Source organism: Tachypleus tridentatus, chromosome 11, assembly GCF_004210375.1.
Source record: "Tachypleus tridentatus isolate NWPU-2018 chromosome 11, ASM421037v1, whole genome shotgun sequence".
Classification (NCBI taxonomy): Eukaryota; Metazoa; Arthropoda; class Merostomata; order Xiphosura; family Limulidae; genus Tachypleus; species Tachypleus tridentatus.
Window position 1 is genome coordinate 38,616,918 of NC_134835.1, and position 26,262 is coordinate 38,643,179.

At 34.5% G+C, this 26,262-nt stretch overlaps 1 protein-coding gene across 2 annotated transcripts in view; it reads left to right on the forward strand.

Annotated features, from left to right (window-relative positions):
• LOC143231956 (zwei Ig domain protein zig-8-like) overlaps window positions 1–26,262 on the forward strand; it is a 79,442-nt gene that overhangs the window by 51,237 nt on the left and 1,943 nt on the right. Inside the window, exons 3-6 of one of the 2 annotated variants that reach the window (XM_076466844.1) lie at window positions 20,137–20,347; window positions 21,635–21,931; window positions 24,134–24,325; window positions 24,990–25,099. In XM_076466844.1, coding sequence (XP_076322959.1) covers window positions 20,137–20,347; window positions 21,635–21,931; window positions 24,134–24,261 — 636 coding nt within the window. In that variant the 3' untranslated portion in view covers window positions 24,262–24,325; window positions 24,990–25,099. The remainder of the gene's footprint in view (window positions 1–20,136; window positions 20,348–21,634; window positions 21,932–24,133; window positions 24,326–24,989; window positions 25,100–26,262) is intronic. The other variant, XM_076466845.1, reaches the window with a different exon arrangement.

Below are 26,262 nucleotides of genomic sequence, written 5' to 3' on the forward strand. Positions count from 1 at the left end.
TGTGTCTATAATGTACGAATTCCACTTTAGTTCTGGGATCTGATTGACTCTATGGTAATTCTTTAGATTTCAAAACTAGCGAACTAGATTCGAATCCTTGTAATGTCAAAAATATTGTCTTAACTTTAAATTGTAGTGCGTTATAAGAGTGACAATCAAGCCTTTAGCGAGATTAGCAGCTGATAGAGTGCCTCTAACTGGCTGACTCCATTGTGATCAGGAGACAACGAATTTTTTAGTAGCGTTGCATAAATATAGAATACAAATACTGCAACGGACAGGACCAGGCTACATGACTGGGAAGAAAAGTAAAACAAAAAACATTAGATTTGGTATTTTTCTCATTTATTGAATGTACTGTGTACATACACAGCTGGTCAAATGAACATAAAGAAAAAATATGCATTTTGCGTTGTTAGACTCAACCACTTATTTGAGTTCAGCTTCGAAAGATGAAAATAAGAAAATGGAAAATAAAAATAAAAAACATTTTAGCATTTAATAGGGAAAATGTGAATACTATGAAATTAGCCTAAATACTAGCTGGTCAAAAGTTTAAGACCATACAGAAACGAAGCGTTAATCGGTAAACACGTAACAAATTTAGTCATTTGTGTTCAAGCATTAGCGTTGTCAACATCTCCCACTGGCCACTCCTGTGTTACATTGGGTAAAAACATGGCAAAGGCTAAAAAGTTGACGGAGTTTGAACATGACAGAATTGTCGAGCTGCAAATGCAAGGTCTCTCTCAACGTGCCATCACTGTGAGATTGGGCGAAGTAAAACTGCTGTTGTAAATTTTTTTAAAAGACCCTGAGAAATACGAAACGAGAATTTCAAGTGGTCGGCCCAAGAAAATTTCGCCGCCGTTGAGCAGGAGGATTCGACGGGTTGTCCGGCAAGAGAACCAGCCAATCGGCGAACCAGATTAGGGCTCTTACGGACGCAGAATGCGGCTCAAGAACAATAAGACGGCATCTACGAGAGAAAGGCTTTAAAATCCGTAAACGTCTTCAGAGGCCACGCCTCCTTCCACAACACAAAACAGCTCGGTTAAACTTTGCTGAGAAGCACCAAACATGGAACGTAGAAAAGTGGACGAAGGTTTTGTTCTCTGATGAGAAAAAAATTAACCTGGATGGTCTAGATGGCTTCTAACGTTACTGGCACGATAAAGATATTTAACCGGAGACATTTTCTGCACGACACAGTGGAGGAGGTTCCATCATGATCTGGGGTGCTTTCTCCTACCATGGAACAATGGAGCTGGCTACATTGGCATGTTGGAGTAAGCATCCTTATTGACTGAAGGCCCTTGCTTGTGTGGAAATGACTGGATCTTTCAGCAGGACAACGCTGCAATCCACAACGCTCGCAGGAGAAATAACTTTTTTATGGCGAATAACGTGATTCTTTTGGACCATCCAGCATGTTCGTCCGAACTGAAACCCATAGGAAATGTTTGGGGGTGGATGGTAAGGGAAGTCTGTAGAAGTGGACATCAATTCCAAACAGTGCATGATCTTCGTGAAGCCATCTTCACCACTTGGAATAACATTCCAGCCAGCCTTCTGCAAACGCTTGTATCGACCATGCCAAAGCGAATGTTTGAAGTTATTCGCAATGACGACCGTGCAAATCACTACTGAGACCTCTTGTTGAGCATTTCCTACCCTGTTTAGAACTTCTTTTTGATATGGTCTTAAACTTTTGATCAGCTAGTATTTAGGCTAATTTTATAGTGTTCACATCTTCCCTATTAAATGATAAAAAAGTTTTTAATTTTTATTTTTCCTTTTCTTATTTTCTTCTTTCGAAGCTCTACTCAAATAAGTGGTTGAGCCTAATAACGCAAAATGCATATATTTTCTTTGCATTCATTGGCCTTAAGATTTCGGCCAGCAGTGTACATAATTTTTTCTATGTTACGGAAAATTCTATAGATTAATTTTCGTTTTTACCACTGTTAGGTAGGAATGTTTGATACTAATTAATAATATTTTTTTATCTTATTATTCAGCTTGTAACTTATAATTATTAGAAACGTGGATGACCAGCCTTCTTTTAAAAAGATCCGGATATGTAGAATGGGAATTTCTAATTTTCATTCTAATTATGTGAAAGATTAGTTTTTCAACTGCTGAATGAATAGAAACAATGTTAAAGTCTAACAAAAAAAGTGGTATTACAAGAATTAGATGAAGGAAAAATCCACTAAAACAAAGATAGAATTTCAAGTAGTGAGTAGTAGATGTTACTGGTTATAATTCAAACTGTAAAAAAAAGTTGTGTGTTCTAAGTACAAAAAGGAATAACTGTAATATGACATCCATCCTCGTGATTATTACACGCGTTGTCTCGAGAGAGAAAATGGATACGATCTATTTAGTGCAGAAATAATTTTTGTTTTACTTTTAATAAAGCTAAAAGCCAGAACATCGGACAAAACAACAAAACTGTGGAATTTGATTTATAAGGTTGTTCAAGTGGTTAGTGATTGTGTGAGCTTAAAAATAACGAACAAATGTCTCGAACATTCGTTCTCGAGAAAGGAAGGCGCTGAAATAGAAAGACTGAGATAGTAAATTTACAGTAGTAATACGCCTATCTACGCAAGTAAATTTACATATTTCAAGTCTAGACATCGAATTGATGAAAATGTCTATTCCCATCGTGTTAATAGCAGATATATGACAAAGGGAACATGCAAAAATCAACGATATGGTAGATAAAAGACAAATAAAGCTAGAGAAAAGTTTAAACAGCTGGTGGTAGATAGAACAGTAGCTAGCGGTTGCTCAGTTTGTTTGGCTGTTTTTGAATTTCGCGCAAAGCTACACGAGGGCTATCGCGCTAGCCGTCCTTCATTTAGCAGTGCAAGATTAAAGGGAAGGCAGCTAGTCATCAACACCCACAGCAAACTCTTGGGCTACTCTTTTACCAAAGAATAGTACGACTGATCGTTACATTATAATACCTTCACGGCTAAAAGGGCGAGCATGTTTGGTGCGCCGAGGATTCGAACCTGCGACCCTTAGATTACGAGTCGAACGCCTTAACACACCTGGCCATGCCGGACACAGTTGTTCACATGACGTAAATTAATATTATGTCTTTGTTTTGTTTTCTACATACTGTGGACTCTTCAGTATTCAGGTTTCTATTTTTACTTTCCATTTTATGTAAGTTACAAACAAACAAAATGTGAGCTTTTAAGTACACGTAACCTAAAAGCAGTAAACCCCAAGCACTATCGCATACATAAACTAGTAAAAACGAAAGTTGGTTATAAACAAAATTAAATTTCAAAGTTCTCCCATCTTCACATGCTCATCAACTTATAAGATGATTGATAAACTTAAGACTACAAAATAATTTATTTTACCAGTATTTAGGGAATATCTTTGCTCTTTGTGTTGTTTATTCGCCAGTACACATCAAATTTTTGTGGAATTATCACGAAGGAAGCGAAGACTTAAATAATTTTGCAGTTCAGTATTCAAATTTCAAGAGCAGCTGTTGTATAAGATTTAAAATTATGTATATCAGATTAAAATAAGCCTATTTTATCTTCATTCGTGCCAGACTTTGTATATATAAGTCTATAAAGTTTTTGTTTTTCTCTCGCTACAATTTATTGTAATTGAAAGAAACTAATGGGTAACTTACATTGGACCTCGTGCTCTACGTGTAGCCTTATATGAAAAACAGTACTCAATTAGATTGATCATAAACTCTGTCCGTATAGTTTAAACATTATGGCCTGTATCAAAGCTCAGTGTAAGATCTATTAAATGTTCCTAAACTTATAGCGACGGCCGACATGGCTAGGTGGTTAAGGCACTCGACTCGTAATCCGAGGATCGCGAGTTCGAATAACTATCACACCAAACATGCGCCCTTTAAGCCGTGGAGGTATTATAAAGTAACGGCCAACCCCACTATTCGTTGGTAAAAGAGTAGTCGAAACGTTGGCGATGGATGGTGATGACTAGCTGCCTTCCATCTAGTCTTACACTGCAAAATTAAGAACGGCTAATGCAGATAGCGCTGGTGTAGCTTTGCGCGAAATTCAAAACAAACGAACAAGCTTATAGCGTGAATGAGCTTGACTTCTTCACTCGGGAAAGAACTAATTACTTTTTGATTCGATATCTTTTTTTACCTAAATTGTACGACGAGCAGTGAAACATTATGTTCAAATCTTACTTTCATTGCTTGTGGAGAGTTCAACATAAATGTACATGTGTTTACATGTAACATTTGTTTACTACAAACATTAAGTACACAGTAAACAGTTGCTAAACAATAACCATTTTATGTTTAGGTGTAAATGATATGTACGTGCAGTTGATACTAATGACATATATAAGTATCTTCAGATGTATGTATTTCTTAGAATATATTTAATGTCTTTATAATTATACCTACGTATTTAAGAATTTCAAGATATGTTCACACACAACACTTGTTTTATCCGAAATATGTTAATTATTAAATTAACTGGCTATCTTTATATTTCGGCTAACATATTAAGGACTGGCAAATTATTGATTTGTCTAATAACTCATCTGGCTGTCATTACCAGATTGTCAAATCGCCGCAAATAAAGTTTATTGAGTAAAATGCGTTTATTGAAATTAAGATAAGTTGTTTGTTTAGAATTAAGCACAAAGCTACACAGTGGGCTATCTGTGCTCTACCAACCAGGGGTATCGAAACCTGGTTTTTTGTGTGTAAGTTCGCAGACGTGCCACTGGGGAGGGGGCGAAATTAAAAGAAAAGAAAAAAATGATAATTACATCTCGTATATGTCGCCATGAACAGGCCAGCGCCATAAAAAGTAAAGTGAATTTCGAAAGATTCATAAGCTTGAGTGTTTACGGATAATTGGATGTTTTTCTCAGAAGATAGAAAGGGTGCATCTTTTAACTACAGAAAAATATAAACAACAATTCAAAACGCTTGAGCTTCTGGCTATGTCTTAATTATCAGCCGTTATGTTCATATTCTAAAACGTCATGACGTCATGTTTTCACACAAACGATGGTTTATGGCTTTTCAGATGAGCGAGCATGTTGAAACCTCTACTGTATTTGATTTGGCTTTGGAATTTCGTACAAAGCTACTCGAGGGCTATCTGTGCTAGCCGTCCCTAATTTAGCAGTGTAAGACTAGAGGGAAGGCGGCTAGTCATCACCACCCACCGCCAACTCTTGGGCTACTCTTTTACCAACGAATAGTGGGATTGACCGTCACATTATAACGCCCCCACGGCTGGGAGGGCGAGCATGTTTGGCGCGACGAGTCGCACGCCTTAACGCGCTAGGCCATGCCGGGCCATACCTCTACTGTATAAATAAAGGTGTCGCTTGCAACTAGTTTGGGTATGTTTTTATAAACGTAACCCTTCTTAAAATTGAACAAGTTTTGCTTCTTACAAGACCTGTCATTTCTCTTTATATTGTTTAAGAATATTTTTTTTATCTACTCAATAAAGAACTAGTAGAATTATCCAGCTATAAACCTACCCGTAGCAACGTTGTTGCCTGTCCACTGATGGTACATTTGCTCGGAATCAAACAGTGTGGTGTTGAACATATTGACGACAGCGCCACCTTTAACACGTGCGGCTACGTGTCTGCGTTAACATATACAAACTGTTCTTTTACAGTGCGATTAATTTGTCGGATACAAGAATTTTTGAAAATCTAAAGTTATATTAAATTATTTGGTCGGTCAGCGTAAGTCGCTGTCACCAAATTAATATAATTACTGAGGCCCAAACGTTTAAAATTAATAACAGTTACACGCTGAAAGCAATTTCTTGTAGGAGACTGAGTCACAGCTTCCAAATCAATTTATTATAAATATTAATTATTTATAGATATAGCAGATAATTTGTTTTCTGGAAAGAAATATAATAAGACGTTGGAATATAAGAAACACTGAGTTAATGCGAAGACGTAAACTCAGACCTAACCTGATATAATAAACCATAGGTTCTGTAACCTCTCATAAATCAAAAAAAAACCTTTAAAGGGACAAAAAGGGATGCCTCTTCCAGCACCTACTCATAACCGCCCCTTACTACTCATGTATTTATTGAATCTTTTCTTCTACTCAGTTAAATTTTCTGTCTCTATTACCCTTAAAAGTGGCTTATTCCAAAAGTTAACCACCCTGTTTGAAAATAATAGTGTTTAAACTGCCAAAATTTGAATTTATAACCAGTTGTCCTATTGTTTTCAGTGCTAAACACAAACGTTTACTGGATCTATTTCATTAATGATACTAAATACTTCAGTCAAATTCCCTCTGATTCTTCTCTCCAGAGAGATTTGTTTGTTTTTGAATTTCGCACAAAGCTACTCGAGGGCTATCTGTGCTAGCCGTTCCTAATTTAGCAGTGTAAGACTAAAGGGAAGGCAGCTAGTCATCACCACCCACCGCCAACTCTTGGGCTACTCTTTTACCAACGAATAGTGGGATTGACCGTTACATTATAACGCCCCCACGGCTGAAAGGGTGAGCATGTTTGGCGCGACAGGGATGCGAACCCGTGACCCTCAGATTACACGCTTGGCCATGCCGGGCCGTTATTCCTTTAGCATTAACGATTTTAAGATACATTACTTTAAAGGGTAAACTTTTGTTTTCAATCAACCCCTCCATAGGATAGGTCTCCAATGACTCAGCGGTAAGTCTAGGGTCCTATAATGTGATTTGTGTAAACAGTAATCACTGCATTTTAAGGGAATTTGTACTCAAAGAAAACTAGAAAGGCATACATTAAGTCATAGTTATATGATTCAAACCTCTATTGTGTGTTCTTAGAATGAATATCTATGAATATGCAGACTCACTAGACTTTTACATTTATGTAGGACAGTTTTACGAGCTTGTTTAAGTCTAAAACTCTAAATATAAATACGTCTGTTCAAGAAATTAACTCTTTCGGTCACGATAGATGAAATGAGGCGAACTATCAGAATAACTACTGGAAGCTGGAACACACAAACCTGAAATCAAATACTTCAGTTTAATGTTTGACTCTGCCACAAAATGATCTACTGAAACATTTTATGTACAGAAGGTAGAATATGTTATATTCAAACGTTTCTGAAATTTGAAAATTAGCAAGTCACGAGGCGATCACAGCGGAAATAAAATTGTAGTTAAACAGCATATACTACAATTACATTTTGACACTGTTAGGCGTTACGTAGGTGGTATGACGTCACTGAAAAGTTCCCGTTTCGAGAAAAGGCGTCTAATAGTTATTTGCAATGCAAAATACGCCTACACTCAGACCATAAAGACAGGGACTTGCAATAAGTCATACCTCAGTCTTGGTAGGTAAAGTTCTGCGTCTTATAATTGGTGATAATCCAAGAACACAAAGATGAGAGGGAGAAGCCGATCGCTTGTCCCAGTATGAGAGAACATCCAGCTTTATGAAGAAGGATCTCCGTCTGGAAAAGTAACACGTGTACACAACTACTTTTTCTACACATCCTTGTAATTACTGCATTCCTTAAGTAACTGGATAATGAAATGGATATTCATGTTATTTCATATAAAGACATATCGATCAAGTTGCCAGATGCAACGTTTATGGACGGATGAATTGTTGATACTGACACTGAGAAACCATCATTCTCATAAAATAGATGGCTTATGGAAAGCATGATGGACGTTTAAGTGTGCTTTTGACATAACAACGTTATGACAGAGACTTTCACAATTGAAACTACATTCAAAGATGTTGTTAAAGTGCACAACCATCAGCTAAAGTGTGGTTGAATGTAGCAACATGGACTTAATTCGTTCTAATACAAAATCCTTATGGCTGTAGAATATACTATTTTTAATCATTTTCAGAGTCTAACTGCGTGTTTTCTTTATTATAATTTTACCTTCAGTTGTGCATATTTCTGGCTTATAATTAGTTATCATAAAACAGAAAAGTACAGTTAGATGATAGCTGTTATTTCTATCATTTTTCAACATAAAAAGATTAACATACTTTTAAATTATAGATTAAGAAAGTAACATGTTGTTAAATGTTTAAATTACCTTATATTTCATTGAAAATAGCCCAGACTTTCTCAGCTTTGATGGATTTAAAGCATCAATTAGTTATATTACTTGTTCTGAAAAATACTGTTTTTAATAACATCTTTCTCAATGAATGATAGAAAAATAATGTTACATATTGATAAAAAAGACATTTTAGTTTGTTTTAATCTAATAAACCACTAACAAGGTTTACTACTTCCGTTTTTTTTTTAGTATTTTTTCAGTTAAGCCGAAAAGCAATACCTTATATAAATTTATATTTATCATATTGATTTTTAGCTTAACATCAAGTGAGGTAAATAAAATCTGACGTTCAATGTTGACAAAAATTCAAGTTAAACGTTCTCCTGCAATTATAAATAAATCATAACGTGTGAGAAAATACGCGAACGAACTGAAATAGCTTACGTGTGCGTCAGCGCTTTGGTTAATTGGTAGATGAAGCTACTGCTCGTAAGCAGCATTGGATTGCTAGAAGAGAAAGCGATTGGTTCGCTTAATGGCTATAGTTTATGACGAAGATGTCTCCAGAGTCCTCTAACGGAACGAAAAAATTATGTTTGGCCACACATTCGTATTGATAGTATCTATTATTTAGAAATAGAAAATATCTGAATATTTTATCGCTTGTTATAACTAAATGTTGGGCATCTATTTCAATGAAACGTATCTTCTCAGTTACCTGAATTTTGAACAACTAATGAATGAAACATTATTCGTTAACTTGGAAAAATAAGAAAAAAAGGAACTATGTATGTTGCATTCAAGTATCTTGTCTTCTTCCGGATCACTTGGACATGTTTATATCTGGTGAACAGTTTAAAACGTTGCCTCTACTTAGTCACTCTTTTTACACTTATTGTAATTCAATTAGTTCGTGTGGTAATATCCTAAACAATCCAAGTGAATGTTATAAAATCACTTTGTGGCAAACACAATGCAAACTTACTCAATCAATTTAAAGTAATATATTAATATAACACTTACAGTTTAACACTTTATTGGAACATTCATACCTGCCATTTAAATTTAAGATATTAAAGCTTCATTTCTACAATGCACAAGTGTTTTTTTCATATTTGTTTTACAATTTCCTTTTTGCAGAATTTACTTTTTGTTAAAATCTGTAGATAATATCAATTGGCAAACTTTGCTATCAGATCTGTTTTGTCTGTGTGTTTTTCGTTGTTGTTGTTTTGCTACCGTTACTGTTGTTGCTGAAGAGATCGTGAATTCTTATAGTAACATACTGTTTTATCAGAGAAGTAAAATTTATGTTTTTCTAAATTTAACATAAACCAACCATGCTATTTTCATAAAATGATATTTATACTTTGCTAAAACAGCTGTGAATGTGCGAATTGATATATATATACACATATAAGATCTCATATCATGTTTCACCCAAGGTTCTAAACAGCGGCAACACAAACATTATACGTGTGTGGTCATCAAACGAATTTAGATGAAAATGTTGGTTTTGTCCTGGTACTCATATGAAGCACAGCTAAAGATAAATGTTTTGTATATTCGTAAATTTACCAAAAACTGTTTCAGTCACAAACATATAAAGTAAAAGAGCGTGGGTATTTGTTCTACCTCTTTTCTACCGTTTAGATCTACCTATAAAACTTACAATGTCTTCAATCCTTTTCTCAACAAAGTTATTCTACCTTTGGTCACCAGTGAATAAACCTTTTAGAAAATATGAATATTCTGTTGTTTTCTATTCAAAAGACTTAGGATTTCCTCTCATTGTTCGGTGCTACCATCTTTTCGCATTTTTTTATCCTACAAGGGCATCGATCATGACTGCAGAACTGAAATCCCAGATCTCTACTAATGACCAAGGACTTTTAGTTGCTCGTCCTTTGTTCCCTGACACGAAGACGGTATCGATCTTCCTACTAAAGTCTTCAGAGAGGAGTTGCAAAAACCTACAATATTTCATCCGTTAACGTTTGAAAATTAACGTCGAATTCGCGAATGAATTCGACTTTGATATTTAGAATAATGAAAAACAATTAACAGGAGAAGGCATACTTACGATACTTATTTGTTGTGCTCATCAAAGTAAAAAAAATATTCAACTGATTATATCCTAATCTAATGTGAAAAAAGAAACAAAAACTCTCTCTGTGTGTGTGAAAACTTGAAACAGTGAATACTATATATTTATATCTCTTTCACACATTAGAACAAGAAATCTCTTACAGATTTCAGGTTCTGATGTTGAAGAACCACTTCCTGCGAATAATTTAGTTGAATGTAAAAACTGGATAAAAACTATTATTTTATATGTTTCTCAAGTTTTACACTATAAAGACCCATTACACTTATATAGGATTGCTATAATATGGGAGAAACGTGCTGAGCCAATCTACAGAGAGAAGCATTGTAAAGCTAAGCTTGCTTTCTATAAAGGATGTGAGTCTACTATACTCTATCCACACAGTCTGATATATAAGCCTACTCAAGGAAACACTTCAGTAATGAACAATAACGCACATGTATCACGTATCTCACATATATATTGTAGAATTCCACGTGCTCGCAAAACCAGGAACGCAATTTGATACTTCTGCCATATAATTTCCAGATTCCTTAGATACACATCTATACAGGGACCTTAGAAAATGTATTATACATCTTCATTACTGAATTTGTGTTATGATAGTATAAATGTTTAATAAGACAACAATTCTTATGATATAGTTGGGCAACTGCAACGTCAGAAACACGCGAAATGTTCGCGATGGCAAGTTGAATTAGTTTTAGCTTTTTTTTTAGGAAATAACCAAGAAGGGCAAAGTAAGAAGACAGTTTGAGTTTGTAATAAAGAGTGCGACTCAGAATTTAAAGGTTAGTGCTAAAGAACGTTGTATACAGCATTTTTTGAGTCAAATAATCAATGCTCAGAAAGTTCCTTAAAACAAACCTTGAGCCAACTAATCAAAGTTAAACGAAGATCCATAAAAATACCAAATAAGCCAGAGAATCTGTGTTGAAGAATCTTTCATTAAGTAATGTTTGAGCTAAACCATCGGTATGAAAAAAACCTTTGAGCCAAAGAGTGTGAAATAAGGTTTCTTATAAACTACCCCTTGAGTCAAACAATCAGTGCATTAAAAAGTTTCATTAAATATTGCTTGAGCTAAATAATTGATATTGAAGAACGTTTAATAAGACAATCTTTGAAGCAAATAGTGTTAAATGCTATAACATGAAGTACCCCTTGAGTCAACAATGAGTGATGAAAAACGTTTCGTAGGATAGTCCTCCAGCTGAATAATAGATACAGAAGAACATTTAAGAAAGTAACCTTTGAGCTGAATTGAGTGAAGTAATGATTCACAAAGTACGCATTGAGCCAAACAATCAGTGATGAAGAACATTTCGTAAGATAATTTACTGTACTCTTGAATCAACAATTCGAATTAAAGAAGTTGGGAAATTAAAATAATTTTATCTCAAACCCAAATGTTTGAAACTTTTGTAAAAGGTGGAATAGAGACAGTTATCTAATGTAAAAGCTTTACCTGTTACTATTAATCCTAAATACAGTTCGTAGTTCCAAAGTAGTGACCAGTAGTCAAAAGTCAGTCTTTAAAAATCTTTCGTAAGATAGAAAAAAAAGATAACGTAACAAATTTATTTTATAAATAAAGTTATTATTTAAACCCATCTCATAACATGGAAGAAATGTGCTTGAGTCAAAACGTCAGTGTTTGAAAAACAGCTGAAAAAGAAAGTAACCCTTGTGTTAAAGTCAAGAACAAAGAGTGACGTTCCCTAAAAGCGAAAGTAATGTGTACCACTGAATGTTTGTTCAGTGGTTAAAAAAAAAAGCCTTAATGGCAATAAAGAATATATTTCTGAGTCAAATCTGTGTGTTGAGAACAGAAAAATATTTTTCAGATTAAACGTTTTCTGTGAAAGAGACAAAGAGGAGTGCTGAGTTAATTAATCAAAGTAAAAGAAAAATTAATGTATCTCAAGATACGCTGCTCAAACAATGAATCTTTGTTAACGAGCTACTCGTAAGAATTACCATGAAACTTTGAACTTAAAATGTTTGTATTAAATATCGTCTCAGAGCATAATACGCAACATTGAACTAAAGAACTGCTGTTTTGGAGCTTCTATTTAAATAAATTTCTACCTTTTATTCAAGGTTTAAGAACATTTTATAAACACCAGAGAGAACTTCAAACCAGAATCTGAGATCCTTGGGAAAAGGAATCTTCTTTACATAAAATACAACTTACTGTTTTATTGAATTTTCAGAAAAACGTTGTTTTTTGAACACACAAGGGGATTACTGTGTATTACATCAGAAAACGTATTTATCTTTCTACTTTTTATATTTGAGAAGGTTTTTCTAATAATAAATAGCTTATAAATACTTATTTTACTGTTTCTTTCTCTAGTTATACCATAACGTAAGTAAAACTCAGATTATTGAAAATCTAACTTCAAACAATTCATATTTAGGAATAACAATTTTTGGAAGTTGTTTTTGCGTGTCATTATTTCACAGTAACATGAACCAGGAATTGATATTTTAAACGTAAACAGGACATTAAAATCACGTAGGTTAATTGGTCAAGTCAATCACTCCTGAAGTTCAAGTATCGCTATCGCTGATTTTGAACTACTGACCAGATAAGGCAGACAACCAACAGCATCTGTTGCCACAATTGCTTTAACACTTTTAACCGATCAACGGAATTGACTGTCATATGTATAACTCTCACTCACTTAATAAACTACGAAGCATTTTCACCATTATAACTTCTCCAACTCCAAATTCTTTGGTCCGTAAACCGAAACGCAACCATTAAGTAGCTCCCGGCACTAAACGACATAGAAATACATGAGTTTTTACATATCACTAAACCGTATACACAACAGTAGTAGCGGTTACGAGTTTCACCTTCCTATTGAGAAAATAATTGTTCATAACTGATTGAACTGTTTATTTCTAATTTCACTAAATGTTGTTTTTGTATTATATTTCTCAAAGTATCTAGAGAAAGAAGGCTTAAATATGAGACAGACACAAAATCCTAACTGACTGTGACTATATGTCTTACGCCTGATTGTTTAATACGTTTTATCTCAGTGTGAGCACGTAATGGATCTAATCATAAATCTGCATCAGAAACAAGAAAATGTAATTATTGAAGGACCTCAGTGAACAATTACTTTTTAATAGTTTATAAACCTAAGAAGCCTATGTATTTTTAATTTACAAACGTAATGATTGCAATATCCAGTAGCACTTTATTGTTTAAAATATTTTCCTATTTGTAAGTCTAAAGGTTTGTGTTTGTGTTTTCTTATAGCAGAGCCACATGGGGCTATCTGCTGAGCCCACCGAGGGGAATCGAACATCAGAGTTTAGCGTTGTAAAGCCGTAGACATACCGCTGTACTAGAGGGGGGCGTAAGTCTAACGGACAGCAAAGAAACTAAGAAAAACCATTATTTATTCTATTATAGCTTGAAGCCTGATCACAATAAATGAGCTTTAGGTCCAAACATTTACAATGATTATAAACCTATTGTAGGATCCTTTCAAAAGGCAGGACTTCAGGTTTTAAACAAAGGTGTTAATTAAACAAGTGTACAGAAATTATAATTTAATGTGATTGCAACTAAACTTAATAATTAATGAAAAATATATTAACGGCAACTTATACAGTAAACATGTTGTGATTTTAATTATCACAATGTTTTGATCCACAATATTAGGTCATCATTAAATAAACAATGCTTCAATGCATCTTATACCAGACTGTTAGTTAGTATTATGGATAGAAACGTTGTAACAATTAAAAACAGAAGTTACCTACAATAAAAGTTGCGGTTTTTATATTTTTTAAATTAACATGGAAAATGTTTAAACTGGGAGGAATGGCAAAATGCTTAAGTAATATTCACTTTAAATTACAAACAAATGATATGTTGTTTGTTGTTAAGGGCAAACCTCTACAGTGGACTGTATGTGCTGCATTGACCACGGGTATCGAAACCGGACACTTAGAGTCATAAGCCTAAAGATTTACCGCTTAGTCACGAAGTCGCTCAAATGAGGAAACAGTAGAAATGGAATTAAAGGAATTATAGCAGAAATAAACAACAGAAATATGTTTGTCTATTGCGAACTCGAGGCTTATGGATCGGAAACTGACACCAAGCCGCTAAAAAGCGTATTGATTTACGACATCTCCTGAACAGACCATATAATCTGATATTCTATTCTGTACTTTCGCCCAATCTTATTAGTTCCAACCTACGTTATCCTGATTGTTCGTAAGAGATGCATCTTCCAAACTACAAAACAGAAATATAATAATTTCCAACGTATGTCATATCTCGTTTAATATTACAAGGAAAATATTAAACACTAGCTAGTAATAAAAACACAAATAAAACGTAATTCATACCTATAATTAGATCTCTATTGTTGTGCTGAATATAATACCTTACTTGATACATATTACAAGGAGGATGAGTGTGCTTTGAACATGACAGAGTTACGGCTGAACCTTTTCAAAAGAAACTGTGTAACAGAGAGTGAGGAAATCTGATGACATGGATTGTAACAAAGTTCAAAATGATATTAATATAATGTACTTATCTTCTGCGTACTAAGGTGTTCCAGGATTATTTGATTTATGCTTGTATTCGCTATTGTTAGTAATACAAACTTTGTTTAAACACGTTAGATAACCCCAAAAGTAGTTGCATTGATATGAAACAAGTATTCTCACCAGAATAAATAATGCGCTTGGTTTTTATTTTTAATTGTGTATGTCAGTAAACTAACAAGAAATGTTTCTTCTCCAAATCTAAGCTACAATTGAAATTATTAGTGTTTTTAAACAAAGCTATACAAGGGCTACATACACACAGCCACTCCGAATATGAACGTATAGGATATCTGAAAGATTGAAATTCAACAGCGCTTACCGCCAACTTGTGGGCTACTCTTGTCTGATCCAATAGTGGGTCGTGGCCGTCTCTTTTGTGGATCGATCACCTACAACCCTAGTGTGCTGAATGAATCTTTGCAGCAACGAGAGGCGAACCATGAACCTTTAGAAGAGGCCCGTCCCATTATTACTGCTTCTTATTGAACGTATTAAACGCAGAAACATCCGTCGAATGCACTGTTGAAAATCAAACCACTGATGACAAAATATCTGTCAGTTATTCTTATTTCAAATAATCACTATCTTAATTTATTTCTCATGCCTCAACATACAGTATTTGTCCCCCGGTGGGACAGCAATAAGTTTAGGGACTTATCTGGAGCTCGAATTGCCACGGTGGACACAACAAGCAGCTTTATTTTAACACAAAAGAAAACTTGCAGATTTTCTATATTTCTTAATTCTACAAATTAAAGCACATTGCTTAGAGTTCTTGGTAAAACAGTGCCTCATTGGTTACCTTAGGTCAAGTTTTAACTAATGTGAATGAGTACAGCTTTTTCGCATTACATGTGCTCTATCATAAGACAAGACAGACATGAACTAGTATTTATAGTACTTCAGAAATTATACGAACATTGTGAGCCTTTAATTTCACTTTTCATTTCCTTAAAATCGGTTCGTGCGTGTTTAGAGTAACAACAATCTTACGTAGTCGAATCTAGCCTTTTTGTTAAGCCTATAAAAATATTTCTCATATTCACTGATTCATATACTTAACGCTAAAATACAAAACAGCGTTTTGTTTGTTTGTTTATTGCTAATTAAATGACATGTAAAAAGTGATACCACTTTTAATGTTTTTCATAAATGATGCTTTCAACTTTCATTTTTATTACAGCATGTAACAAGGATTGTCATCACTAGCTTTCTACTCTGCGAAAAAATATCATTGATTTATACCTTCTCTTACCTATTCCATCTTTTTCACTGATTTTCGTGCTGATAAGCACCTAAGTTGAATAATTCTTAACTAATAGGTGCCGTAGGAAGAACTTAATTTTCAGTATGTGATAGTATAACGCTTAAGATATTGAAACCAACGGCTTAAATGAAATGACAAATGAACCCTTATAATTGTTTCTGTATGGTGTCAACGCTGAAAACAATACACATATTCATGCTAGGAAGAAACCACGAAGTAAACCAAAACAATAAGAAGTAACTACACGAACAAAATAAGCGTTAAGCTGTAGGTCATCTATACTTTTGCAAAATGGTGATTAAATTTGGAATTGGTATTTCCCGTGGCGTCTGTGCTCTAACTCTTTCACCTACTTCTTAAATATTGCCTTGTGTCAAGTATAATTTTTCGTATAGATTATTCTCGTATTAATAAACAGTAAACAATGTCTCGCAGACTACCATTGACAGTTAAATTATAATTCATTGTATTCTGTAGCCACCTGATGAAACAAACGTAACACCACTTCCTTATAATTCAGCTGATTAAATTAGATACAATAAAGTACCCATGTGATACTTTACGCCCACAACAAGGAAATAGACTGAACTCCCATACATTAACATTTTCTAAGCTGATCTGTAATTGGCCAGAAACAGCAACTAATTATACTAACATTAGCAAATTTCTTTACATCTTAGTCATTTAAGATCTCGACAATTTGTTTTCACGTTTTAAACTAGCTAGTAAAAATGTATGCACAGTAATTAAAATTTGAAGCACATCACAGCTAACCACATCTCTGGAGAACTGGAAACTCAATGACATATGTTTATTCAAGTTGTTTGAAAAACTTGGTGGTGTAAGGCTTCTTAACAAATGGTTCCTTCGGTAAATTAGAGTGAAAGATGAAAAGTCTATTTTGTACTCTATAAGATATAACAATACCAATGAAACTTTTTATAACGTATTAAATTCTTCTTTCCTGGAACTTTTATTCGTTTATGTTTCATTTCATTTATTTGCACGTGCAACTCAGCATGACAATATTCATGACTAAAATGTGTTTCTTTACTGTTTACAAAATACAGCTAGCGTAGATAAGCTATTTTTCATCTCGTGTGATAAGTTCATAAATTTATTAATTAGGTTTTCATTAATTCAACACAAAATCACCTTTCACTTTGCGCTCAATGATAGAGTTCGGTCCCGATACGCATGCGTAGTGAATGAAACAAACTGTAATCTTGGACAGCTTTGGGATGTTTAATTAAGTTTTTTTTTCTAATCATCGCGTTAAATCAAACTAATTAAAACTGGTTAAAATTAATTACTCACCACAATGTTTCTTTGAGTTAATCCAGCATTATTCCAACTTATTATTTTATAAAAAATACAATTTCTAAACAATTATTTAGTTTTGAAATATTTGATTCCGTATTTAGAAAACGATTGCTTTTGATTATTTTTTGCTAAGCGCAAACCTACACAATGGGCTATTTATTGTATACCTAACACGAATATTTAAACCCGGTTCTTAGCACTGTGAGCCCTCAGATTTGCTGCTGAGCCATTGAATGTCCACACTATTGCACACTGTAAAATATAAAAATACAAGAATGAATTTAGTAATCTCCTAAATCATTGCCTCATCAAGATTACTTTATGTTAACAAGATATGATTTTGTTTTAAGGGCCAATACTGTAAGTTGCTTTAAGTTTTAGTATGTGGGTTCTCTCGAAAAAAGGCCCGGCATGGCCAGGTGAGTTAAGGTGTTCGACTCGTAATCTGAGGGTCTCGGGTTCGAATCCCCGTCGCACCAAACATGCTCGCCCCTTTCAGTCATGAGGGCGTTATAATGTGACGGGCAATCCCACTATTCATTGGTAAAAGAATAGCCCAAGAGTTGGCGGTGGGTGGGATGACTTGCTGCCTTTCCTTTATATGCTCTTCCTAGAACCGAATAACAGGATTGGCGATGATAGCAGGTGCAGCAGTGGTTCAGTGGCATCGCAACTCGAACCTTGAACCTTCCGATACATAGTCCTGCCCAGACAAATAGAGAAGTTTGGTACAAGTTCGTCGTATTTTTGAAACATTTCTGTTTATCATATCTAGATTTATGTAACAATCAAAGCTTTCAGATCAACAAACCATTAGAAGTTAATTCCCACGGTTTTCTCTGGAAGAGTTACCGTAAGCTTCCTTAATGCGCTAATATTTATTATCAAGCTCTAATTTATAGGTATTAAGCCTCAGCAGGACTTTTGATGGACCATCCGAAGACATCAAACAATCCCGTGGTTAATTTATCGACATAGTGGAGCTTGTGGACTTAATGTTGAGCAACATATGGAAAGAAATTTATTGGCTGAAAACTATTATTGACTGAAACCAGCTCTTAATGACGTGCACATGGTTGTTAGTGGCACTGACTGACAAACACAATAGTTAATGTATTAAGTCATCAAGGTGGTCAAGTCACATAATTCAGTACCAATCATGCATGACTACATTGACATCAGTGAAAAGTGTAAGAAAAGTGTTATAATCCTACTTAATCGTTTATATCTATAGAAAATGCTTGAACTCCCAAGATTTCGAGAATCGTTTCTGGGGAAGAGACGATACGCATATGAAACTAAAACTGTTTGGATATAAAACTGATTCATGCAATGTAATGAGGTGTAAAATGCATCAGGCACATTTAGTTTTTGAGACTGCGTGGAAGTTCTGTTTACATTGCTTTGACTCGTTTTGTGGCCAGCCCAATAACATGAGAAAATAATACTATTCTATGAATTGGGAGATAGAAAAACTCACAAGTGCATTCAGAGGTGTAAAAATACAAAATTTACACTGTATTGGTTTTGTCAGTTTTATATTCAGTGGTTCCACTGTTTCTTTGAACATGATACTCCATTTTCAAGTAAGACTATATAATTTTACGTTTCTTATAATATTATAGTACTTTCTGGTGCGTTTCTATGATTTAACGTACACAAATAACGAGATTATTGGCATTTTATGCTATTTTTTCTAACACAATAGTGTGACTATAACTTGTCTCCGAATACATTTCTCTGGCAGAGCTTGCTCCACATTGTCGACAGATGAGAATAGTTTTGTAACATCAGATTTCTTACAAATGTCGCTTCCAATCCCATTTATAGGACCACCTGGGTCTCCTCGGAGTAACATGGAGCATAGATTCCTTAATACAATCATTCAAAAAGCAACCAACCAATTGTTCTTATCCGTTTTCTTAAATTTCGCGTAAAGCCATACAGAAGCTATCTGTGCTAGACGTTTCTAATTTAGCAGTCAACATCAATCATCGCCGATTCTTGGAGCACAACGGATAGGGGGATTAACCATATATTATAACGCCCCACGAGCGAAAAAGACGAGCATGTTCAGTGTGACATGGATTCCCGCCCTAACCACTAGATTGTGCCAGGCCATAACGTAAGTATAACAAAGCTTGAATATTTAAATACAGTAGTGTAAAACTTAAGCTGTGTGAATTTCCTAAATCAGAAGAAAGTCTAAATATGCATTGTTATAGTAGATGTATTTCAATATACTGCGACAAATAAACTGGAAAGTAATTACGCTACACTTCTCTCATCCATCTTGATTGCTAATAGTCTGATTTGTTCGTCATTAACTAATATTGCTCAGCACAAGGGAAAAAACTAGCAAAACAAAACAAAAACAGAGAAAACAAGAATGCCTTTGTTGTTAAATAAACATCGTAATTATCGATATCTTATCCTGTCCCCTCCTAATGTGTTTCTAATTATTACTTGTTCTTTGAGCAAGGCTTGAATCAAGGCTTTATTAGTTTTACATTTGTGTGTCTTTGGTACTCGTAAAAGTTCAAATTTCTCAATTGATTTTGTACCAAAACTGTGTTTTCTTAATGCTCTTAAAGAAGCAATTAACTCTATTTCATCATTTAATAAATGGCCATTATCGTATTTGTTTCGTTCATAAGAGGCTACGTTTTCTTATAAGTAGCCGTTTACATGTTCTCATTGTTCATAAATGGCTAATTAATTTAAAATGTTGTCCTGGATTTCACGAGTGACCCACTTTCTGTAATCCTATTGCTCGTATGTGTAAACATTCTGATCTATTTTTAGGTGTCTTGGATCAGAAGACGGGACTTTCACGTATTAACCGTTGGAGAAACAACGTACACGGCAGAGGAAAGATTTGAAGCCGTTCACATGTCTCATAGTGATGACTGGGTTTTGAAGATTAGATTAGCCGAACTAGCAGATAAAGGAGATTATGAATGCCAAGTTAACACACACCCACTAATGAGCTTCTTCGTCCATTTAGCTGTCCTCGGTTAGTGACGTAACAAACTTTTTATTATTGGTAGTAAAACATAAAACGTGAAAGTTCTAAATTTTCAAAATATCTTGACAAGTGGATGCGTATCTTCCTGTTCTCTTAAAACAGATGCATGGTTGCTATTCTAGGGTTTGCTACTTATGGGTAACAAGGTAAACGTATTGCTATACTGTGAGAATTTCTAAGTTTTTTGTCAGACGTTTCTAAGTTTATTCTACTTCTATTTAAATTAATATAGACAAGTGTGCAAAAGACAGGAGTGCATGCGTTTGTTTTTGTTTGTTTTGAATTTTAGGCAAAGTCACTATAGGGCTAACTGCGCTAGCCATCCCTAATTAGTGGGATTGACTTACACTTTACAACACTCTTAATGCTGAAAGGGGTGGGAAAGTCGGAGGTCGGGATTCGAACTCGCGACCCTCAGATTACAAGTCGAGTACTCTAACCACCATGGTGCAATGAACTGACAGTACATACTGTAGTTTTAAGATGGTGGATTAGAAATAAAGAAATAATAGTGTAGTTCAAAACAAAATTGATATATTTTCATTAATTTCGAAATTACTAATAATACATCAATTTAATAAATATCGTTGGTAAGAAGTTTTGCGAAAATCGTATCAACACATTAACACTGTTAAAAACAGGACTTGAAAACACTATTACCCCTTCTCTACCCTACCTCTTTCTTGAAACTAAAATTACAAAGTTCTTTTTACTCGTTTTACTTTGTATAAGTGTTTTCAGCCAGAGCACTACTTTATGCAATACATACCCATTAAGTTTCTAGTTCAGCCATTCCTAATTTAGAACTGTAGACCAAATGAAAGAGTAGCATATAGAACCGATTGCCTGTTAACCCTAATTTAGAAATTATGAAAATTACAATTGAATTTCATAATTAGTAGAAAATTGGATACAACAGGCGTTTAAGCTCTTAATTTTTCTCTCAGTGTTTGAATATTTATGTTTTGTAAACATAACAAGCTTTTGTCTTGTACTTATAACAGTGTAAGGAGTTCATAGTTCGAAACACACTCCGATATTAAAGGCGTGGCAGAAACATGTGTTATTTTTTTAATTGTTTGTTGCTGGTTCTAGCGGGAAATTTTCGCATTGCTCTGACCTTCTTTTTAGGTTTAGTGGAGCTTTACTTATTTATTTGTTCATATAAGATTTCGAAAGTAATCTATTTAACTAGTATTGAAGCATCTCACTTGAAGTAACCTTATTATCCAGGCATCACGTTACGTTATCTCTTTCTTTTATAATTTTTTTCAGTGCCTGAAGCTAGTATAGTTGGAGAACGGGACTTGCTTGTAAGTAGTGGAAGCTACATCAATCTGACGTGTATAATCAGACATAGCCCCTCGCCGCCAGTGTTTGTATTCTGGTATCATAACGACCGCATGATTAACTACGACTCGTCTCGTGGGAAGATCACGCTACAAAAGGCAAGTGAAGATGCCGCCATGAGCACCCTCTATATTAAAAATGCCAAAGCTACGGACTCGGGAAACTATACTTGCGGTCCATCAAACGCAGGTGCCACAAGCGTTCTGGTACACGTGGTTAATGGTACGTTTTATAATAGAAGTTCGAAATCACGAATTTTCTGTTCTAACCAGTTTCGTTTTGCTTCTAAGTTGTTGTTGTTTCTTTCTTTTTTATATTAACATTTTATCAGAAAATGAATCATAGTTATACGCGTTTCTTATTTCAACATTAAACCATCAAAGTAATATAAGCTAAAAAATTCATATCTGATAAAATAAATAGTCTAACTAATATATATCGTGATATGACACAACAGACCACAGTTAAGAGACACTACAGAGAAAGAGGTTCTTATGGTAATAACACTTTACAACTTCTCATTAGTCTCACTTGGTTTATCAACATTTTAAAGTGTTATTCTTATAAGTAAGATCGTTGCGAGTATTGTAATAAATATATACAACTATATTAAAAGTTGGCTAAAAACACAAGTAACACGTATATGAAAAACCAAATACAAACCATAATACTTCTACTTAATTCATTCCCATGTCATTTGTACTTTAGTAGGGTTACCACAAATCCGAAACCTCAGAGCTTTGAATAATAAAGTTTATTTGTAGCCTTTTTCTACAACTTGCAGAACAGATGTCAGGTATATTTTAATTTTTTTGTGTGTGATACAACTCTGAATACAGGTGTACTTTGTATTCCTTTAAGCGATTTTGGAGTTTGTACTGAAAGAAATAACAACACAATACAATGGCCTTGGGATCGCTAGTCTGACCTTTCCAAAACAATATTGGTTTGAAATTGTCATAATGATGTTGAAATATGTCAAACAAACTAGAAATAAAGTTTACTTCATTGTTTTTCAAAGAACAAAGTAAGACTCAATTTGTCAAACATACCGTTAATTTTAACAAAACGTTATAATTGATTGACTTTGTAAAACACATTTGTTATAGTGTGAAGCCCTTTGTTAGTGAAGTGTGGTTACAATCAGATATATGAGTTATAAGATACTGTTGTTGGCAACGGTTATGGCTATTTACATCTACTTCGTCAACTCCTATCTAGTGATATTCAAATGTATTTCTTACACTCCTTTCTAGTACTATTTGAACTTACTTATCCCATTCGTATCCACTGCTATATAAATAGATGAATATGTTTCGATATCTCTTCAGGTATATTAATAAATCGTTGCAAGATTAAACGTCTCCGAAAAATGGCAGGTATCCTCTAATCAATATATTCCCACAGATGTTTGAAAACCTGAAGAATTATAACACCTAAATTACGGATTCGATCCCTCTGGTGTCTACGGTACAGAGAGCCAATTATGAAGCATAACAAACAAACAAGCTGATTTTCGATACTTGTATATTTTGTAATATTGTGGGGCATTTCACATTTCTTAGATATAATCTAAAGGTCTTCGTGCATATATTTTTTTTAGTTTTCTTTACCTCGATCTAAAATGCAGTTTCTGTATCTCAAGTTCATTTAGCGAATTATTTCATGATTTTGCATTTCTCACGATCATCATTAATCACTGTAATCACAGTTATGTTGTTTACTTTAAAGTTTTTGTTGGTTGCTATGAGACTTCCGTTTGGTCAAAGCTCGCTTGTACGTAGGCAGTTTGATGTCAGGTTTGTTTATAAATTATACTTAGATATGTGTTTGTGTGAAGCTTTAATGATTGAACTGTGATAGAAGAATACATTTCTCATGATCTACGCATTACATGACAACATATATATTTTACCAATTAGTTGTGTGCGAAAAATAAAATATGATATATTATTCACAGCATCACGAACACGCACAGTTTCTTTCTTATTATTTTTTAAAATTTTCTTTTAACTCTCGTCTCCTTATTGAGGTATATACTTCACCACGCTTTCCATCTAGAATGGAAAAACTGACAGTAATTGCACGCACAGAACGAAACCATTTTCAAGCACGTGTTTCACGTTCAACGTGCTCGAGCATCTTACAACGTGATTAAAATTTTACTGTCCAATGCTTCAAACAAGAGACTTGTTGCTATTTGACTCAAGTAATCAAAAACGATATCTTAAAATACACTTGCGTTGGCACACGAAATTGAATTGAAGAGATACAAAATACGTTTTTCTACTAATTAATTTCTCAAAACGTAAATCAAATAGCGCAGGGAAAGACAAATGACTCCTCGAATATTACGCACTCGACAGAACACGTTAGATGAACCAGGAAACACTGAACACAGCTGAAAATTGTTTTCAATTCCAGGCCAGAAACCGGCAGCCATGCAGCATGATGCTGACCCGACATCTGCAACAGATAGTCTCATTAGATGTTCACCGTTTTTCCTCTTTCTCGTCTGTTGTACTTTGTTTGTTATTCAGTGCTCGTCTTGACCTCGACATTTGAATGTCGCCACCTTTCACAGTGCCTGTTCCGTCCAGAGAAAAATGTGTTGAAGTAAGTCTAATGCTTGCTGAAAACTTGCTCAAGTTCCAATCCGTCAATGTTTTATTTCTCCTTCATATCAGAATTAATACAAAGTTCTCTGCTTTTTTAATTTGGTTTTTATTAATTATCTTCTATTGCGATTCATCAAATTAAATTCTTACTCAGTGATCTACGTTGTACCATCTATACATGTCTGTGTGTCTCGAACAGAACAACAGTAAAATTACGAAGGCGACAATTTATAGAGAAAATAGCAATAATATTTTGAGAATTGAAACAACGAATTCCTAACATTTTAAATTCCTCTAATTACACGCAACTGTACGAAAGAAGGACACTGAATCCTCTTGATTTTGCGGGACAAAGTCTTATGTATTTCTCACATTCAAATTCATGTTAAACTTTTGTCCTTGTTTGCAAGTTCGTAATATAAATTATAGTTGTTGTTTTTTTTTCATACTGGATTTACAATTAAGGTATAGAGATGTTTTTTCATTAATTATTCTTTGTTACGTTGTTTTTAATATTTATTTTAAAATAATCGTTGTACTAAACTATAATATACTTGTTTGTCTCTTGAAAATAATTATGCATGAAAGAAACAAAAATATTTTAATTTCATGGATGGGAAAATGTAATTACCAACGGTTAATGTGGAAGGTCTTTCGTGCAGGTAAATATATATATATATGCGTTCTCTGTCATAATTCATTCTGGCATCTGGAGGTTCCAAGCTGTTGTTCCACTGACTGTGACTGTACAGTAGATGATAATTATTGACAGGTGAGTGATTAATTATATGGTAAACCACCTTACACTCGACACGGCGTTATCTTTCTACTGAGATTAAATGAATTCAGCAACAATAGACCCAATTAACTCAAACTCTTGTGATAATCGATGTAAATCTTTCTTTGGTGTCTAAAGATAATACGAGTAATTTGCAAACCGTTTTGGTTAATTTTATTTATTGGATTAGTTCAAGTGTTGTTTGATTTTAGTTCGTTTTCTAAATTAGTTTGTTGCGAAAAGCGTACCTTCACCGTTAACTTTTGTAGAATAATTATTCGAAAAGTGTAATCATATAAATAAGGCTTAGCAAAGGTTTGGTTTGTTTTGAATTTCATGTAAAGCTATACGAGGACTGTCCGCGCTAGCTGTCTCCATTTTAACAACGCAAGACTAGAGAGAAGGCAGTTAATCATTACCACCCACCGCCAACTCTTAGACTACTCTTTTACCAAACAAATAATGGGATTGACCGTCACATTATAACGCCCCCACGGCTGAAAGGACGAGCATGTTTGGGTGTGGCAGGGATTAGAACCTGCGACTCTCGAATTACGAGTCGAGTGCCTTAACCACCTGGCCGTGTCGGGCCTGCTTAAGCAACCAGTAACTGTCACTAAAATACTTTTCAGCTACTTTTGCACTAAAATATGAACCGTGAACTTTAAGGAGTAGAACTCTACCTTTAGTCTTGATTTGATCTATTTTTAAAGTGTGAGCTTTTGTTTTGTTATTAGTTTTTGTATTATTTTTTATTATCTTTGTTGTTTTTTTGTTGATTGATTTTGGACTATTTTTTGAATATTATTTATTTTCAATGAATGGTTGTCCTGTTGAGTTTATAATAGTTTTTAATTGAGTATGATTGATATTTTTGCCCGGCATGGCCAAGCGTGTTAAGGCGTGCGACTCGTAATCCGAGGGTCGCGGGTTCGCGCCCGCGTCGCGCTAAACATGCTCACCCTCCCAGCCGTGGGGGTGTATAATGTGACGGTCAATCCCACTATTCGTTGGTAAAAGAGTAGCCTAAGAGTTGTCGGTGGGTGGTGATGACTAGCTGCCTTCCCTCTAGTCTTACACTGCTAAATTAGGGACGGCTAGCACAGATAGCCCTCGAGTAGCTTTGTGCGAAATTCAAAAACAAACAAACAATGATA